The 16834-nt window shown below is 39.1% G+C and overlaps 1 protein-coding gene across 8 annotated transcripts in view; it reads right to left on the minus strand.

The window, feature by feature from the left end:
• The window catches only part of LARP1B (La ribonucleoprotein 1B), a 139314-nt gene that overhangs the window by 45683 nt on the left and 76797 nt on the right, over positions 1–16834 (minus strand). For 7 of the 8 annotated variants that reach the window (XM_059876269.1, XM_024977583.2, XM_059876271.1 and 4 more), the window contains one exon: positions 10498–10621. The exons of the other annotated variant lie outside the window; for it this stretch is intronic. In XM_059876269.1, the coding sequence (XP_059732252.1) occupies positions 10498–10621 (124 nt within the window). The remainder of the gene's footprint in view (positions 1–10497; positions 10622–16834) is intronic. 8 annotated transcript variants of the gene reach the window in all.

Consider the following 16834-nt stretch of genomic DNA (forward strand, 5'->3'; position numbering starts at 1 on the left):
AGGAATTAAACATTGTATATATATTAAACACTATATATATATTGTGGATGAAGCAAAAACTGGAATCAAGACTGCCAGGCATACAGCATAGTGACTCAATATATTTATGGATTTTATTCCATTTAAAGTTACTACAAAAGAATGGCTATATTCCTATGTACTGTACATTATAATGTAGCTTATCAACTTTATACACATATGAGTATGTTTTTCCATAGGCATTTTCCTATGGCTCACATGGTAAGTAATCTGCCTGCAATGCAGGAGACCCAGGTTCAATCCCTGGGTCAGCAAAGAGATTATTGAGAAATATCAATAACCTCAGATATGCAGATAACACTACCCTTATGGCAGAAAGTGAAGAAGAACTAAAGAGCTTCTTGATGAAAGTGAAAGAGGAAAGTGAAAGAGATGACTTAAAACTCAACATTCAGAAAACTAAGATCATGGCATCCAGTCCCATCACTTCATGGCAAATAGATGGGGAAACAATGGAAACAGTGAGAGACTTTATTTTGGGGGGCTCTAATCAAGGCTATGGTTTTTCCAGTGGTCATGTATGGATGTGAGAGTTGGACTGTGAAGAAAGCTGAGCACTGAAGAATTGATGCTTTTGAATTGTGGTGTTGGAGAAGACTCTTGAGAGTCCCTTGGACTGCAAGGAGATCCAACCAGTCCATTCTAAAGGAGATCAGCCGTGAGTGTTCTTTGGAAGGAATGATGCTGAAGCTGAAACTCCAGTACTTTTGGCCACCTCATGAGAAGAGCTGACTCACTGGAAAAGACTCTGATGCTGGGAGGGATTGGGGGGCAGGAGGAAAAGGGGATGACAGAGGATGAGATGGCTGGATGGCATCACTGACTCGATAGTCATGAGTTTGAGTGAACTCTGGGAGTTGATGATGGACAGGGATGCCCGGCGTGCTACGATTCATGGGGTTGCAAAGAGTCAAACACGACTGAGCGACTGAACTGAACTGAACTGAAAATCACTGCAGATGGTGACTGCAGCCAATGAAATTAAAAGACACTTGCTCCTTGGAAGAAAAGCTATGACCAACCTAGACAGAATGTTAAAAAGCAGAGACACTACTTTGCCAACAAAGGTCTGTCTAGTAAAAGCTATGGTTTTTCTAGTAGTCATGTATGGATGTGAGAGTTGGACTATAAAGAAAGCTGAGCACCGAAGAATTGATGTTTTTGAATTGTGGTGTTGGAGGAGACTCTTGAGAGTCCCTTGGACTGCAAGGAGATCCAACCAGTCCATCCTAAAGGAAATCAGTTCTGAATATTCATTGGAAGGACTGATGTTGAAGCTGAAACTCCAAAACTTTGGCCACCTGATGCGAAGAACTGACTCACTGGAAAAGATCCTGATGCTGGGAAAGATTGAAAGTGGGAGAAGAAGGGGATGACAGAGGATGAGATGGTTGGATGGCATCACCAACTTGATGGACATGAGTTTGAGTAGGCTCCAGGAGTTGGTGATGGACAGGGAAGCCAGGTATGCTGCAGTTCATGGGGTTGCAAAGAGTCAGACACAACTGACCGACTGAACTGAAACACTATATTAAAATTTTTAAATTAATTCCCCTTGCTCTTTATGGTTTCTACAAGCTATCCATGTATCCATGAATTTTATATAAGACAGCACTAAATTTAGTGAACTGATTTTTTTTTTTACATCCTCTACTTTTAAGATTAAACCATTTTGTCACAAATAGCTTTAGATCTTTTATTTTCCACTACTGCATATTTTTCCTTTATGTCAATGGGTGCTTTTTAGTTTTCATTTGTTTTTTATATTATGAATTATGCTGCTACAAATGTTCTTTTTGGTAGCATTTGCAAGAGTATCTCTTGAAGTGAAACTGTTGGCTTATAATATGGTATGTCACCATGGTTTTAAATGGCACATCTCAGCAAATAGTATGGTATCTTTTCATATTTATTGCCATATAATTTTTGTCTATGTGAAGCTCCAGTTTGTTTCATTTACTACTTTTTCTACTGATGTTAATCTTTTTTTCATACTGATTTCTTCATATCCAAGTATAGTTGATGTACAATATTTTATTCATTTCAGGCATACAGCATAGTGACTCAACATATTTATGGATTTTATTCCATTTAAAGTTATTACAAAACAATGGCTATATGCCTGTGTACTGTACATTATAATGTATAATGTAGCTTATCAATTTTATACATAGGAGTATGTTTTTCCTAGGGATGTCCCTATGGCTCAGATGGTAAGTAATCTGCCTGCAATGCACGAAACCCGGGTTCAATCCCTGGGTCAGGAAGATCCCCTGGAGAAGGAAATGGCAACCCATTCCAATATTCTTTCCTGGAGAATTCCACAGACAGAGGACGCTGGTGGGCTACATCTATGGGGTCACAAAGAGTTGGACACAACTAAGCAACTTAACACACACACACGTTTCTCGTAATCTCATACCTCTATCTCCCCTATCCCATTCCTTCCCTCTAATTCTTTGTTAATCTTATGCACTATAAAATTTATCTCTTTGGAACATAACAATTTAGGAATGTGCCCATGGTATGGTATTAGTAAAATGAGTAACATGAAGAGAGGCAGATATGATGCAATTCAAACTGCATATGGGAGAAAATTTACTTTTTGGCAATGGAAGATACTGATGGTTGACCAGATCACTGTCTTTAAGAGGGCTCCATTTTCAAATGAATCACATGTATTTTTGTAGCTGTGAACCATATCCTCTATGCTTCTTTCCTTTTGAAAGTAGAGTGCTATATTTTTCCCTTTGCACACAGCAATACATTTGCCCAGTTAACAAAAAAAATTACTGATACTATCAGGAGATCAGAGTGTAATCTATAGTTTATTCCAAGATTTTACATATTTCTTTAATAGTTCTCAGAGGATATAGTCCAAGGTGCCAAGCCAAACAAAGATGCTAACATGAAATCTTTGTTTATTCAAAATGTGGTCACTTCTAAACAGACATTTCTCTAAAGAAGACATATATATGACTAATAAACACATGAAAAGCTGCTCAACATTGCTTAACATTAGAGAAATGCAAATCAAAACTACAATGAGCTATTGTCTCACACCAGTCAGAATGGCCATCATCAAAAAGTCTACAGACAATAAACGGTGGAAAGGGTGTGGAGAAAAGGGAACCCTCCTGCACTGTTGGTGGGAATGAAAATTGATACAGCCACGATGGAGAACAGTATGGAGATTCCTTAAAAATGACAAATAAAACTACCATAAGACCCAGCAATCCCACTCCTGGGCATATACCCTGAGGAAATCATAATTGAAAAAGACACATGTACCCCAATGTTCACTGTAGCAGTATTTACAATAGCTAGAAAAAAAAAAAACAATAGCTAGGACATGGAAGCAACCTAGATGTCCATTGACAGATGAATGAATAAAGAAAGAAGTTGTGGTACACATACACTTAAGTGTATACTGGAATCTTATTCAGCTATAAAAAGGAACACATTTGAGTCAGTTCTAATGAGGTGGATGAACCTAGAGCCTATTATACAGAGTGAAGTGAAAGAAAAAGACAAATATGGTCTATAAAGATGGAGAAGCTCTATACAGTCAACAAAAACAAGACCAGGAGCTGACTGTGGCTCAGATCATGAGCTCCTTATTACCAAATTCTGACTTAAATTGAAGAAAGTAGGGAAAACCACTAGACCATTCAGGTATGACCTAAATCAAATCCCTTATGATTATACAGTGGAAGTGAGAAATAGATTTAAGGGCCTAGATCTGATAGATAGAGTGCCTGATGAACTGTGGAATGAGGTTCGTGACATTGTACAGGAGACAGGGATCAAGACCATCCCCATGGAAAAGAAATGCAGAAAAGCAAAATGGCTGTCTGGGGAGGCCTTACAAATAGCTGTGAAAAGAAGAAAAGTGAAAAGCAAAGGAGAAAAGGAAAGATATAAGCATCTGAATGCAGAGTTCCAAAGAATGGCAAGAAGAGATAAGAAAGCCTTCCTCAGTGATCAATAAAAAGAAATAGAGGAAAACAACAGAATGGGAAAGACTAGAGATCTCTTCAAGAAAATTAGAGATACCAAAGGAACATTTCATGCAAAGAGGGGCTCGATAAAGGACAGAAATGGTATGGACCTAACAGAAGCAGAAGATATTAAGAAGAGGTGGCAAGAATACACAGAAGAACTGTACAAAAAAGATCTTCACGACCCAGATAATCACAATGGTGTGATCAATCACCTAGAGCCAGACATCCTGGAATGTGAAGTCCAGTGGGCCTTAGAAAGCATCACTACGAACAAAGCTAGTGGAGGTGATGGAATTCCAGTGGAGCTATTTCAAATCCTGAAAGATGATGCTGTGAAAGTGCTGCACTCAATATGCCAGCAAATTTGGAAAACTCAGCAGTGGCCACAGGACTGGAAAAGGTCAGTTTTCATTCCAATCCCAAAGAAAGGCAATGCCAAAGAATGCTCAAACTACCGCACAATTGCACTCATATCACATGCTAGTAAAGTAATGCTCAAAACTCTCCAAGCCAGGCTTCAGCAATATGTGAACTGTGAACTTCCTGATGTTCAAGCTTGTTTTAGAAAAGGCAGAGGAACCAGAGATCAAACTGCCAACATCTGCTGGATCATGGAAGAAGCAAGAGAGTTCCAGAAAAACATCTATTTCTGCTTTATTGACTATGCCAAAGCCTTTGACTGTGTGGATCACAATAAATTGTGGAAAACTCTGAAAGAGATGGGAATACCAGACCACCTGATCTGCCTCTTGAGAAATTTGTATGCAGGTCAGGAAGCAACAGTTAGAACTGGACATGGAACAACAGACTGGTTCCAATAGGAAAAGGAGTACGTCAAGGCTGTATATTGTCATCCTGCTTATTTAACTTATATGCAGAGTACATCATGAGAAACGCTGGACTGGAAGAAACACAACCTGGAATCAAGATTGCCGGGAGAAATATCAATAACCTCAGATATGCAGGTGACACCACCCTTATGGCAGAAAGTGAAGAGGAACTAAAAACCCTCTTGATGAAAGTGGAAGTGGAGAGTGAAAAGTTGGCTTAAAGCTCAACATTCAGAAAACTAAGATCACGGCACCCGGTCCCATCATTTCATGGGAAATAGATGGGCAAACAGTGGAAACAGTGTCAGACTTTATTTTTCTGGGCTCCAAAATCACTGCAGATGGTGACTGCAGCCATGAAATTAAAAGACGCTTACTCCTTGGAAGGAAAGTTATGACCAACCTAGATAGCATATTCAAAAGCAGAGACATTACTTTGCCAACAAAGGTTCATCTAGTCAAGGCTATGGTTTTTCCTGTGGTCATGTATGGATGTGAGAGTTGGACTGTGAAGAAGGCTGAGCACCGAAGAATTGATGCTTTGGAACTGTGGTGTTGGAGAAGACTCTTGAGAGTCCCTTGGACTGCAAGGAGATCCAACCAGTCCAATCTGAAGGAGATCAGCCCTGGGATTTCTTTGAAGGGAATGATACTAAAGCTGAAACTCCAGTACTTTGGCCACCTCATGCGAAGAGTTGACTCACTGGAAAAGACTCTGATGCTGAGAGGGATTGGGGGCAGGAGGAGAAGGGGACGCCAGAGGATGAGATGGCTGGATGGCATCACTGACTCGATGGACTTGAGTCTGATTGAACTCCGGGAGTTTGTTATGGACAGGGAGGCCTGGCGTGATGCAATTCATGGGGTCGCAAAGAGTCTGACACGACTGAGCGGCTGAACTGAACTGAACTGAATGCATATATATGGAATCTAGAAAGATGGTACTGATGATCCTACAGCAGAGCAGCAAAGGAGATGCAGATATAAAGGACAGACTTTTGGACACAGTGAGGGAAGGAGAGGGTGGGATGATTTGAGAGAGTAGCATTGAAACACATGCATTACCATATGTAAAAATAGATAGCCAGTGGGAATTTGCTGTATGTTACAGAGAACCCAAAGTCAGTGCGCTATGACAACCTTAGAGGGGTGGGTTTGGGAAAAAAGGTGGGAGGGAGGGGACATACGTATACCTATGGCCAATTCATGTTGACATATGGCAGAAACTATCACAATATTGTAAAGTAATTATTATCGAATTAAAAATAAAATGAAAACGTGGTCACTTCTTTAACCATGAAAAAAATACACATGCTAACTCTGACTTCAAAAATCACTTTAAATGACTTTGAGTCACTGAATTTTAAAACTGTATTGTATAGCATAGCATAATTTATTAAACAGTTAAAAGTGGATCCCAGGAATTTAAATAAATAAATAAATAAAATAAAATATACCCCATGGGACTTTAATTCTATGATGTAGGGAGGAGCATAAATTGTTAATTTTAATGAACTCAAATTAAACAACATGAAAAATCTTATAATTACTCTGAACATCCCTAGTGGAATACCCTAAGAACATTTTTAAAGTTTAAAAATATAAAGTTTTAAACAGTCCAAATTTTAAATGTTTAAAGAACTTTAAAACAAGTAAGCTTCTTTTAGTATTTACAGTAATATTATTGTTATTTTTAAATTATAGGATAAACAATTCTGTTACTGTGCATAGGAATTTTTTTTATGTAAGTAAAAAGTGGTACAAATATAAAATCTAATAAATTAAAACCTTTAATCTTAAATGTGAACAAAAATTATCAACATAAATTCATAATGTAATTTTCCTTAAAAAAATTTCCAAGCTCTTTCAATGGAAAAGGCCTAGAAACAATAAGCAACTCAGTAGCAAATAGAATACTGACAAAGCTTAATTAACATCAGGCCAGCTGGCAAATAAGACAGTTAAGAATCCAACTCCATTATCACAAAACAAAGCAACGAAAGGTAGATAAAGTCAATAAACTGATAAATGGCACAAGTATCAACAAGATGAGAGTATAATTCATCAAATACATTTAAGAGATCATAGTGATATTTTAATCAAAGTATAGCTGATACACATTATATAAGTTGGAGATGTACAATATAGTGATTCACAATTTTTTATAAAGATAATACTCCATTTATAATTATAAATAATATTGGCTATGCTATGCTAAGTCACTTCAGTCGAGTCCGACTCTGTGCAACCCTGTAGACGGCAGCCCACCAGGCTCCCCCGTCTCTGGGATTCTCCAGGCAAGAACACTGGAGTGGGTTGCCATTTCCTTCTCCAATGCATGAAAGTGAAAAATGAAAGTGAAGTCGCTCAGTCGTGTCCGACTCTTAGCGACCCCATGGACTGCAGCCTACAAGGCTTCTCCATCCATGGGATTTTCCAGGCAAGAGTACTGGAGTGGGGTGCCATTGCCTTCTCTGAATATTGGCTATATTCCCCATATTATACACTATACCCTTGTAGCCTATATCACACATAATAGTTTATACCTCTTAATCCCCTAACCTCATAATCTCCCCATTCCTTCTCCCCACTGGAAACCACTAGTTTGTTCTCTGTATCTGTGAGTCTGTTTCTTGTTTTGTTATAATTCACTAGTTTGTTGTATTTTTTAGATTCCACATATAAGACATATCATAGAGTATTTGTCTTTGTCTGATTTATTCCATGTAGTATAATGCCCTCCAGGTCTATCCATGTTGCTGCAAATCGCAAAACTCTGTTCTTTTTTCATGGCCATCCTAAAGGAGATCAGTCCTGGGTGTTCATTGGAAGGAATGATGTTGAGGCTGAAACTACAATACTTTGGCCACCTGATGCGAAGAGCTGACTCATTAGAAAAGACCCTGATGCTGGGAAAGACTGAGGGCAGGAGGAGAAGGGGACGACAGAGGATGAGATGGTTGGATGGCATCATCGACTCAATGGACATGGGTTTGGGTGGACTCCGGGGGTTGGTGATGGACAGGGAGGCCTGGTGTGCTGTGGTTGATGGGGTCGCAAAGAGTCAGACACGACTGAGCAACTGAACTGAATTGAACTATCTATATGTATCATATTTTCTTTATTTATTCATCTGTTGATGGACACTTAGGTTGCTATAGATTTGTAGTATAGTCTTAATTAGGGATTCTGATTCTTCCAACTGTTATTCTTTCTCAAGACTGCTTAGAGTCTTGAGAAATAAATCATTTGGCACCTTTCGGGCTTCCAGTTTATTCTAGTTCTGTGACAAATGCCATTGGCATTTTTTTGCGGGGGCAGGGGGCCTGCACTTGGTCTTCATTTCTGTGCATGGGCTTTCTCTAATTGTGAAGAGTGGGTGCTAATACTCTCCAGTTGTGGTGTGTGGGTGTGTCATTGTGGTGGCTTCTTTTGCTGTGGAGCACTGGCTCTAGGGTGTGAGGGCTTCGGGAGCTGTGGCTCATGGGCTCAGAAGTTGCAGCTTGTGGATTCCAGAGATCAGGCTCATTAGTTGTGGCGCAGTGGCTTAGTTGCCCCACAGCATATGGAATCTTCCTGGACCAGGGATCAAAACCCGTGTCCCCTGCATTGGCAGGCAGATTCTTTACCACTGGAATACTACAGAAGTTTATCATTGGTATTTTGATAGGGACTTCATTGAATCTGTTCATTGTCTTGATTAGTATGTTCACTTTAACAATATTAATTCTTCCAATCCAAGAACATGGTATATCTCTCCATCTGTCTCTGTCATCTTCAGTTTCTTTCATCAGTTTCTGACAGTTCCAAGTACAGGTCTTTCACCTCTGTAGGCAGGTTTATTCACAGGTATTTTATTATTTTTAATGTAATTGTAAACGGGATGGTCCTTAATTTCTCTTTCTGATAGTTTGTTGATAGTACGCAACTGATATCTATATATATATATTAATTTTGTATCCTGCAACTCTACCAAATTTATTGATGAACTCTAGTAGTTTTGATCATAGTGATAATTTTTAAATTATTATTAATTATTAAATTTAAAAATTTTAAATCACTAAACCAAAAAGAATCCTCATTGCTCACCAAAGAAGGATGTAGACAACCAGCTTGTTACTTTGGAAACAGTAAACAAAAACAAAGAATTAAGCATTTATTCCTTTTCCTGTTAGAACTCTATCTCAGGATAAACAGTCAATTAACGGAAATTCTCTTTACAGACGTAATCTACTAAATTAAGAAAGAATTATGAAAACAGAGTTATCACTATTTTGAAGCCCCATGTGAACCAAAAGCTACAAGCAATGACTGTCAATAGCTAACACCAACAAAAAGAAAGAATCAAGCATTATGTGCCTCATGGTCTAGTTTTCACAACAATATATGACATATTCTTACTGAGCCTCAGTCTGTTCAAGCCTCTGTATCAAAATCACAGTTAAAGAAAATCCAGGACCAGAAAATGGCTGGATGACCATGGGGATGCAATCAGCAAAATCCAGAATGTGAGATACTATACAGGGCAAACAATCTAGTTTCTACAACAATAAAGTTCAAGGGGAAAAAAAAAACAAACCAGTATGAACCTATATACTAAAAGAGATATATCAACATACTGCAATGTTTGGAACTTTTAAGGATCCTGATTTTTTTTTTTTAAAGTGAGGAATGAGAAAATTTGAACACCAACTAGGTATTTCATATTAAGGAATTTTACTAACAATTTTATTTAGTATGATAATGGTACTGGGTTATTTATGTGTTAAAATAGATGTCCTTTTCTTTTTAATAACATATACAAAAATACTTTCAAATTACAAAATATGAATAATATGATTAGGAGTTTGCTTCAAAATAATCCAATGGGAGGTAAAGAGAATGAGTGGAGTCAAGATGAAATAAAATTGGCTACAAGATGATTAAGTAGCTAATGCATAGGTAGATAATAGGCACATGGTGTTTCATCATACAATTTGTTCTATTTTTGGACATGTCTGAAGTTTTCCAAATTAAAAGTTTTTCTTTAATCTGCCTTTCAGAAAAACTATAATAAAATCAGTTACACTTGTCTGAAAATGTCAGATTCAATTTATGAATCTCCCAAATGTATTTCCATTTTCACACAAAGCTAAGGCATTAAAGCAAAAGAATTATATTGATGGTATATTTTAAGAAATCAGCAAGTCACTGAAAAATTTTCCTTATTCTACGAAGAGAAGGATTCCCAGCAAACTTAAAATCAAGAAAGACACATACAGAACCAATCAATTAAGCTTACTTTTTAAGTAAGCATTTGGATTTGAGCATGATTTGGTAATATAATACACAACTCCTGGTTCACCTTTGTCATTGATCACCTGCCTGTTTACCAAGAGTAAGATGGGATTTCAACTATGTCCATTTACTACATGGCTGTCTTACCAAATTTACAATCTGTATTTTTTAAGTCTTTAAAATGTTTTGAAGTTCATCAAAGGATAAATAAAAGCTGAGTTTTAAAATTCTAGTCTTTAATCAAACACCTAAACATTTTTCACAAATAACAAAGCAGCAAACTTTAAAAACAATTTAGAACTGCTTTAACATTATTTAGACACTTACAGAAAAGCAGACTTACATACCTTGCCTGGACTGTGAAGCTGCTACAGGAACTTCTTGGTTTGGCTCAAAAGGAAGCTCAGGTGTTAGGTTTTCAAACTGCTCTTTACTAATGAGATTTAGCTTCTTAAAGTTCTCAACTTCTTGCTAAAGTAAAATGGAGGAATCTAATTACTAAACTGGCTAAGAGAGTAACCAACAGACAATAATTGATACCAATCTCAAAAAAATGAGTTTTAAAAACCGGAATTGATTGCAACAGAATAAAAAAAGATGTTCCAATAAAGAATCTAGCATTACACTTAAAAATAATTAATATTCAGAGTCTAAAGGTGGCATCAAGAACCCTAAAATGTTAGGAACATTTTATAATTAAAACATATTATAAGAATATACATTCTTATCATTAATTACTTATTGAGCATTGAGACACAAGACCATTAAGGTATTATAGAGGTTACAAAGTAATCTAATACACATTTCCTATCCTTAATGAATTTACCAGTTAGATGGAGAGAAAGAAATGTACAAATAAAAATAATATTAGACAGTATATGAAAACTGTAATATTTGGTATAAGAATTGAGATCATAAGGGAGGCATCACAGAGGAGATGAGACAAAAGAAGCTCCTTAAATGAGAATTTAGAGAAAGGGAAAATAATCCTAAATTAGGTACTATGAGCACAAATGAGAAGCTTGAATAAAGTCATTTATTAGAAGATACTCAAATAAATGAGAGAATTTATTTAGAACTAGTGGCAAAAAGCCTTGATAAGGAAGTTGGAGAAAGCTAGGAGAAGGCAATGGCACCCCACTCCAGTACTCTTGCCTGGAAAATCCATGAACGGAGGAGCCTGGTAGGCTGCAGTCCATGGGGTCGCTAAGAGTCCGACACGACTGAGTGACTTCACTTTCACTTTTTACTTTCATGCATTGGAGAAGGAAATGGCAACCCACTCCAGTGTTCTTGCCTGGAGAAACCCAGGGATGGGGGAGCCTGATAGGCCGCCATCTATGGGGTCGCACAGAGTCAGACACGACTTACGCGACTCAGCCACAGCAGCAGCAGTAGACTTTTAATACTAGTCCAAGAAGTTTCTACCTCATTTTCTAATAGGGGAAACATATGATGGAAGATAAATCTAGATGGATCTGAAGGTTCATTTCCAAGCCCCTTTTATAAACTTAGCAGCAAGGATGCTGAGTAGGTCTAAGTTGTTAGCTCTAAGGAAGAATGGGCCCATCCATGTCCCTAGGCCACCTTCTAATTTCCGTTACATAATTACTTAGATTTTCCTTGCCCTAGACTACAAATATGAAAAACATTACAAAGGTAAAGGCCATTCTCTACTGGAAGGTCATTCGGCCATAGTGCATGAAGACTATCCAAGCCTGGCCAAAGCCATGGGGGGAGGGGGGAAGAGTTTGAGGGGCTGCTTATATTGTATTACGTCCGGTTATTTTCCCCCAATAAACCCTATATCATGTCTACATCACTCAGTGCTATTATGTCCATAACCTTTTACAGCGTAACATCTAAAAAGAATGGACACAGGTAAAAGACAAAATAATTTGTCTGATGAATCAAATTAAACTTCATTACAAAATAGTTGTGACATCTTGCTCTTAATAGCTAACAACCTTTTCTTTCTGTATTCAAATATGAGTAGCTACTTGCCAGTTCACACCATTTAGGAGATCCAGTTAGCCTTTCAAAATAGGATCTATCTTTTTTCCATGAAAATGTCTTAAATGATTACTTCCCCCATACCAAAATTACTTTCCCAAATGTCTTCAATAAACTCTTCAAGCTAATTCAGAGTTATTATTCTTCACTGGCCCTTATCTTGCTACAGAGCTTGCTATTAGCAACTCACTTGAGTGAACATTTATTGTATGCTTCTCACATGCCAAAAATGAATAAACACAGTTCTGATACGAACACAAATTATATGTTTCTGTTTTGTTTTTAATTTTTAAAATTAACTAAGGTATAACACACCCAAATTTATATATATCAGTTCAGTTCAGTCCCTCAGTCATGTCCGACTCTTTGCCACCCCATGAATCGCAGCACGCCAGGCCTCCCTGTCCATCACCAACTCCTGGAGTTCACTCAGACTCACGTCCATCGAGTCAGTGATGCCATCCAGCCATCTCATCCTCTGGCGTCCCCTTCTCCTCCTGCCCCCAATCCCTCCCAGCATCAGAGTCTTTTCCAATGAGTCAACTCTTCGCATGAGGTGGCCAAAGTACTGGAGTTTCAGCTTTAGCATCATTCCTTCCAAAGAACACACAGGACTGATCTCCTTTAGAATGGACTGGTTGGATATATATACACATTACTGAGGACATAAATCATAAGTTTATATCTCAATGAAGGGTCAAAAGTGAATGAACCTGTGGGACCACCATTTGGGTAAAGATATAACTAAGCACCCTAGAAGTACCTTCATGCACCTTCCTATTACTACCCTCTTTCTTCCTAAAGATAGCCAACACTCTGACTTTAATTCTATAGATTCATTTGCCTGTCTTTCAAATTTATAAAAAAGTAATCACAACATATGGTTTCTTTTACACAAAAATATCTTTACGAGATTCATTTATAGTCTGTGACTCTACACCAGAGATCAGCAAACTACAGCCCTGAAAAGCCAAGTTTGTTTTTGTTAAGTACCTATTTGTTTATATACTGCATATGGCTGGCTCCAGTGCTACAACTGCAGGGTTGAGTAGTTGCCATAGTCAATGTATGACATACCAAGCCTAAAATATTTACTACATAGCTCTTTACAGAAAAAGCTTGTCCATCCCTGCAATGATCAAACCATGATTTTTAAAAAATCCATTCTACTGTTGATGAGCATTCAGGTCCTTTTCAGACAGTAGTCATTATAAAAAATGTTACCATAACTGTTTTTACAGAACACTTACTTTGGTCAACAGACATATTTTTTCCCTCTTTTTAAAAAATTGTTATAGGCATACAGTTGATTTACAATGTTGTATTACTTTCAGGTGTACAGTAAGTGAATCAGTTATACATGTATTCACTTTTTTACGATTCTTTTCCCATTTAGGTCATTATAGAGTATTGAGTAGAGTTTCCTATGCTATACAGCAGGTTATTATTAGTTATCTTTTTATTTATAGTAGTCTATATATGTCAGTCCCAATCTCCCAATTTCTCTCTCCCCCTGCCCTATCCCCTGGTAACCATAAGTTTGTTTTCTATATCTGGGACTCTTAAAATATAGGTTTCTTTCTTTTCTCTCTCTCTTCTTTTTGGCTGCATAACATGGCATGCGGGATCTTAGTTCCCAGATCAGGGATTGAATCCATGCCTCCTGCAGCAGAAGTGTAGAGTCTTAACCACTGGACCACCAGGTTAGTCCCTTTCTCTTTTTCTTTTAAACTGAAGTATAATTGACATTTATTTTGTGATTGTAAAAGCTGGACCATAAAGAAGGCAGAGCACAAAAGAACAGATGCCTTCGAACTGTGGTGCTGGAGAAGACTCCTGAGAGTCCCCTGGGCTGCAAGGAGATCAAATGAGTCAATCTTAAGGGAAATCTACCCCAAATACTCATTAGAAGGACTGATGCTAAAGCTGAAACTCCAGTATTTTGGTCACCTGATGCGAACGACCGACTCATTGGAAAAGTCCCTGATGCTGGGAATGATTGAGGCCAGAAAGAGAAGAGGGCATCAGAGGATGAGATGGCTGGATGGCATCAATGATGCAATGGACATGAACTTGGGCAAACTTTGGAAGATGGTGCAGGATAGGGAGGTCTGGCATGCTATAGTCCATGGCGTTGCAAGGAGTCAGACACAACTGGGTGATTGAACAATAATAATTGATATATAATATTTTATATATATATATATATATCCGGTCCCATCACTTCATGGGAAATAGATGGGCAAACAGTGGAAACAGTGTCAGACTTTATTTTTCTGGGCTCCAAAATCACTGCAGATGGTGACTGCAGCCATGAAATTAAAAGACGCTTACTCCTTGGAAGGAAAGTTATGACCAACCTAGATAGCATATTCAAAAGCAGAGATACTACTTTGCCAACAAAGGTTCATCTAGTCAAGGCTATGGTTTTTCCTGTGGTCATGTATGGATGTGAGAGTTGGACTGTGAAGAAGGCTGAGCACCGAAGAATTGATGCTTTGGAACTGTGTTGGAGAAGACTCTTGAGAGTCCCTTGGACTGCAAGGAGATCCAACCAGTCCATTCTGAAGGAGATCAGTCCCGGGATTTCTTTGGAAGAAATGATGCTAAAGCTGAAACTCCAGTACTTTGGCCACCTCATGCGAAGAGTTGACTCATTGGAAAAGACTCTGATGCTGGGAGGGATTGGGGGCAGGAGGAGAAGGGGACGCCAGAGGATGAGATGGCTGGATGGCATCACTGACTCAATGGACTTGAGTCTGAGTGAACTCCGGGAGTTGGTGATGACAGGGAGGCCTGGTGTGCTGCAATTCATGGGGTTGCAAAGAGTCAGACACGACTGACTGACTGATCTGATCTGATCTGATTCTATATTATACAGGCTATCCCCAGGTGCTCAATAGTAAACAATCTGCCTGCAATGCAAGAGACTTCCAGGATACGCCAGTTACATTCCTGGGTCGGGAAGATCCCCTGGAGTAGGAAATGGCAACCCACTCCAATATACTTGCATGGAGAATCCCATGGACAAAGGGGCCTGGTGGGCTAAAGTCCGTGGGGTCACAGAGAGTCGGACACAACTGAGCAACTAAACAACAAGAACAATTCTATGTGTAGGGGTACAACACAGTAGTGCACAATTTTTAAAGGTTATATTCCATTTATAATTATTATAAAACATTGGTTATAGTCCTTTGATATGTACAACATACTAAGGATATGTACAAGCTACCAAGGATAAGGTAGCTTATCCTATACTCAATAGTTTGTACTTCTCATGCTGTGGTTCGGTCCTGCCTTCTGTAAGTCTTTGGGGCTTGAGCCAGATCCAGAGATGGCTAAGTGCCTTCTGCTACTGCTGCTGGTGGTCCTGTCCTCACTGCTCGGACTCCCGCAAGCTCTAGAATGTTTCCAGTGTAACAGAGTCAACGCCAGCGGGGTCTGCGAGACTGGGGGAAGCACCTGCCAGACTCAAGGCAGCCAGCGGTGCTTTCTGAGGAGGATCTACGAAAATGGCACGCTTTCCTATGGACACCAGGGTTGTAGCCAACTATGTATTCCCATGAAGTTCTTTAATCCCAGTGTTATTGTGGAATATAAATGCTGTCATGACTCGCCTCTCTGCAACAAGTTCTAAAGTCAGGGCCCCCAGCTTTTGCCCTGATCTTTTATGGATGAAGCTAATTTCAGTTCAGTTCAGTTCAGTTCAGTGGCTCAGTCATGTCCAACTCTTTGCGACCCCATGAATCGCAGCATACCAGGCCTCCCTGTCCATCACCAACTCCCGGAATTCACTCAGACTCACGTCCATCGAGTCAGTGATGCCATCCAGCCATCTCATCCTCTGTTGTCCCCTTCTCATCCTGCCCCCAATTCCTCCCAGCATCAGAGTCTTTTCCAATGAGTCAACTCTTCACATGAGGTGGCCAAAGTACTGGAGTTTCATCTTCAGCATCATTCCTTCCAAAGAAATCCCATGGCTGATCTCCTTGCAGTCCAAGGGACTCTCCCTAAATTGCAACCACCGCAGCCTCCAAGATTCTCTGATCTGAATGTGAATCCCCTATGAGAAGCAGTCTCAGACTTGTTCTGTCTTCAAACTCCTTTTCCTTCACTGCAAGAAGCCCCAGGGATGTAGTCTTTGAAACCAAACTGGGATGAAGATTAGTGGGCATAGCTAGGTCCAAGGATACTTTCTTCCTTTTCAGGTCCTAATTGGCAGTCACACTGATGGGCTGGTTAAAAAGGCAGGGTCTGGGGAAGGCTGAATTTGTGATTCTGCATGTTCTGGAGGCAGGAACTGAAGGAGGAGGGGGAGTCTTCCAAGGCTGAAAAAAGTAGAAGTGTGAGGGGCTCCATAAATGATGGGTTAGTTCAGTGGGCTAGGTGTTGTAACACAAATCTCTTAAGTATCAGTGGCTTAAAAAAAATGGAGTCACTTATGTCAAAGGGATCCAAGATGGAGCTGGGAGGCATTAAGGAAGTGGAACTTACACACATCAACTGCTAAACCCAACATAACCTTCGAACCCAGACATCCTGAGACCACCTAGAACTTTCTTCTTTTCTCCTCAGAGAGCACAGCTTAGCAACCAATCTGCTGCCAGCAAGTGACTCAATGCCTGCCAGCACCAATCATAGTTCTGTAATGATAACCTTTGTTTCTTCTCT

Source organism: Bos taurus, chromosome 17 (assembly GCF_002263795.3).
Source record: "Bos taurus isolate L1 Dominette 01449 registration number 42190680 breed Hereford chromosome 17, ARS-UCD2.0, whole genome shotgun sequence".
Classification (NCBI taxonomy): Eukaryota; Metazoa; Chordata; class Mammalia; order Artiodactyla; family Bovidae; genus Bos; species Bos taurus.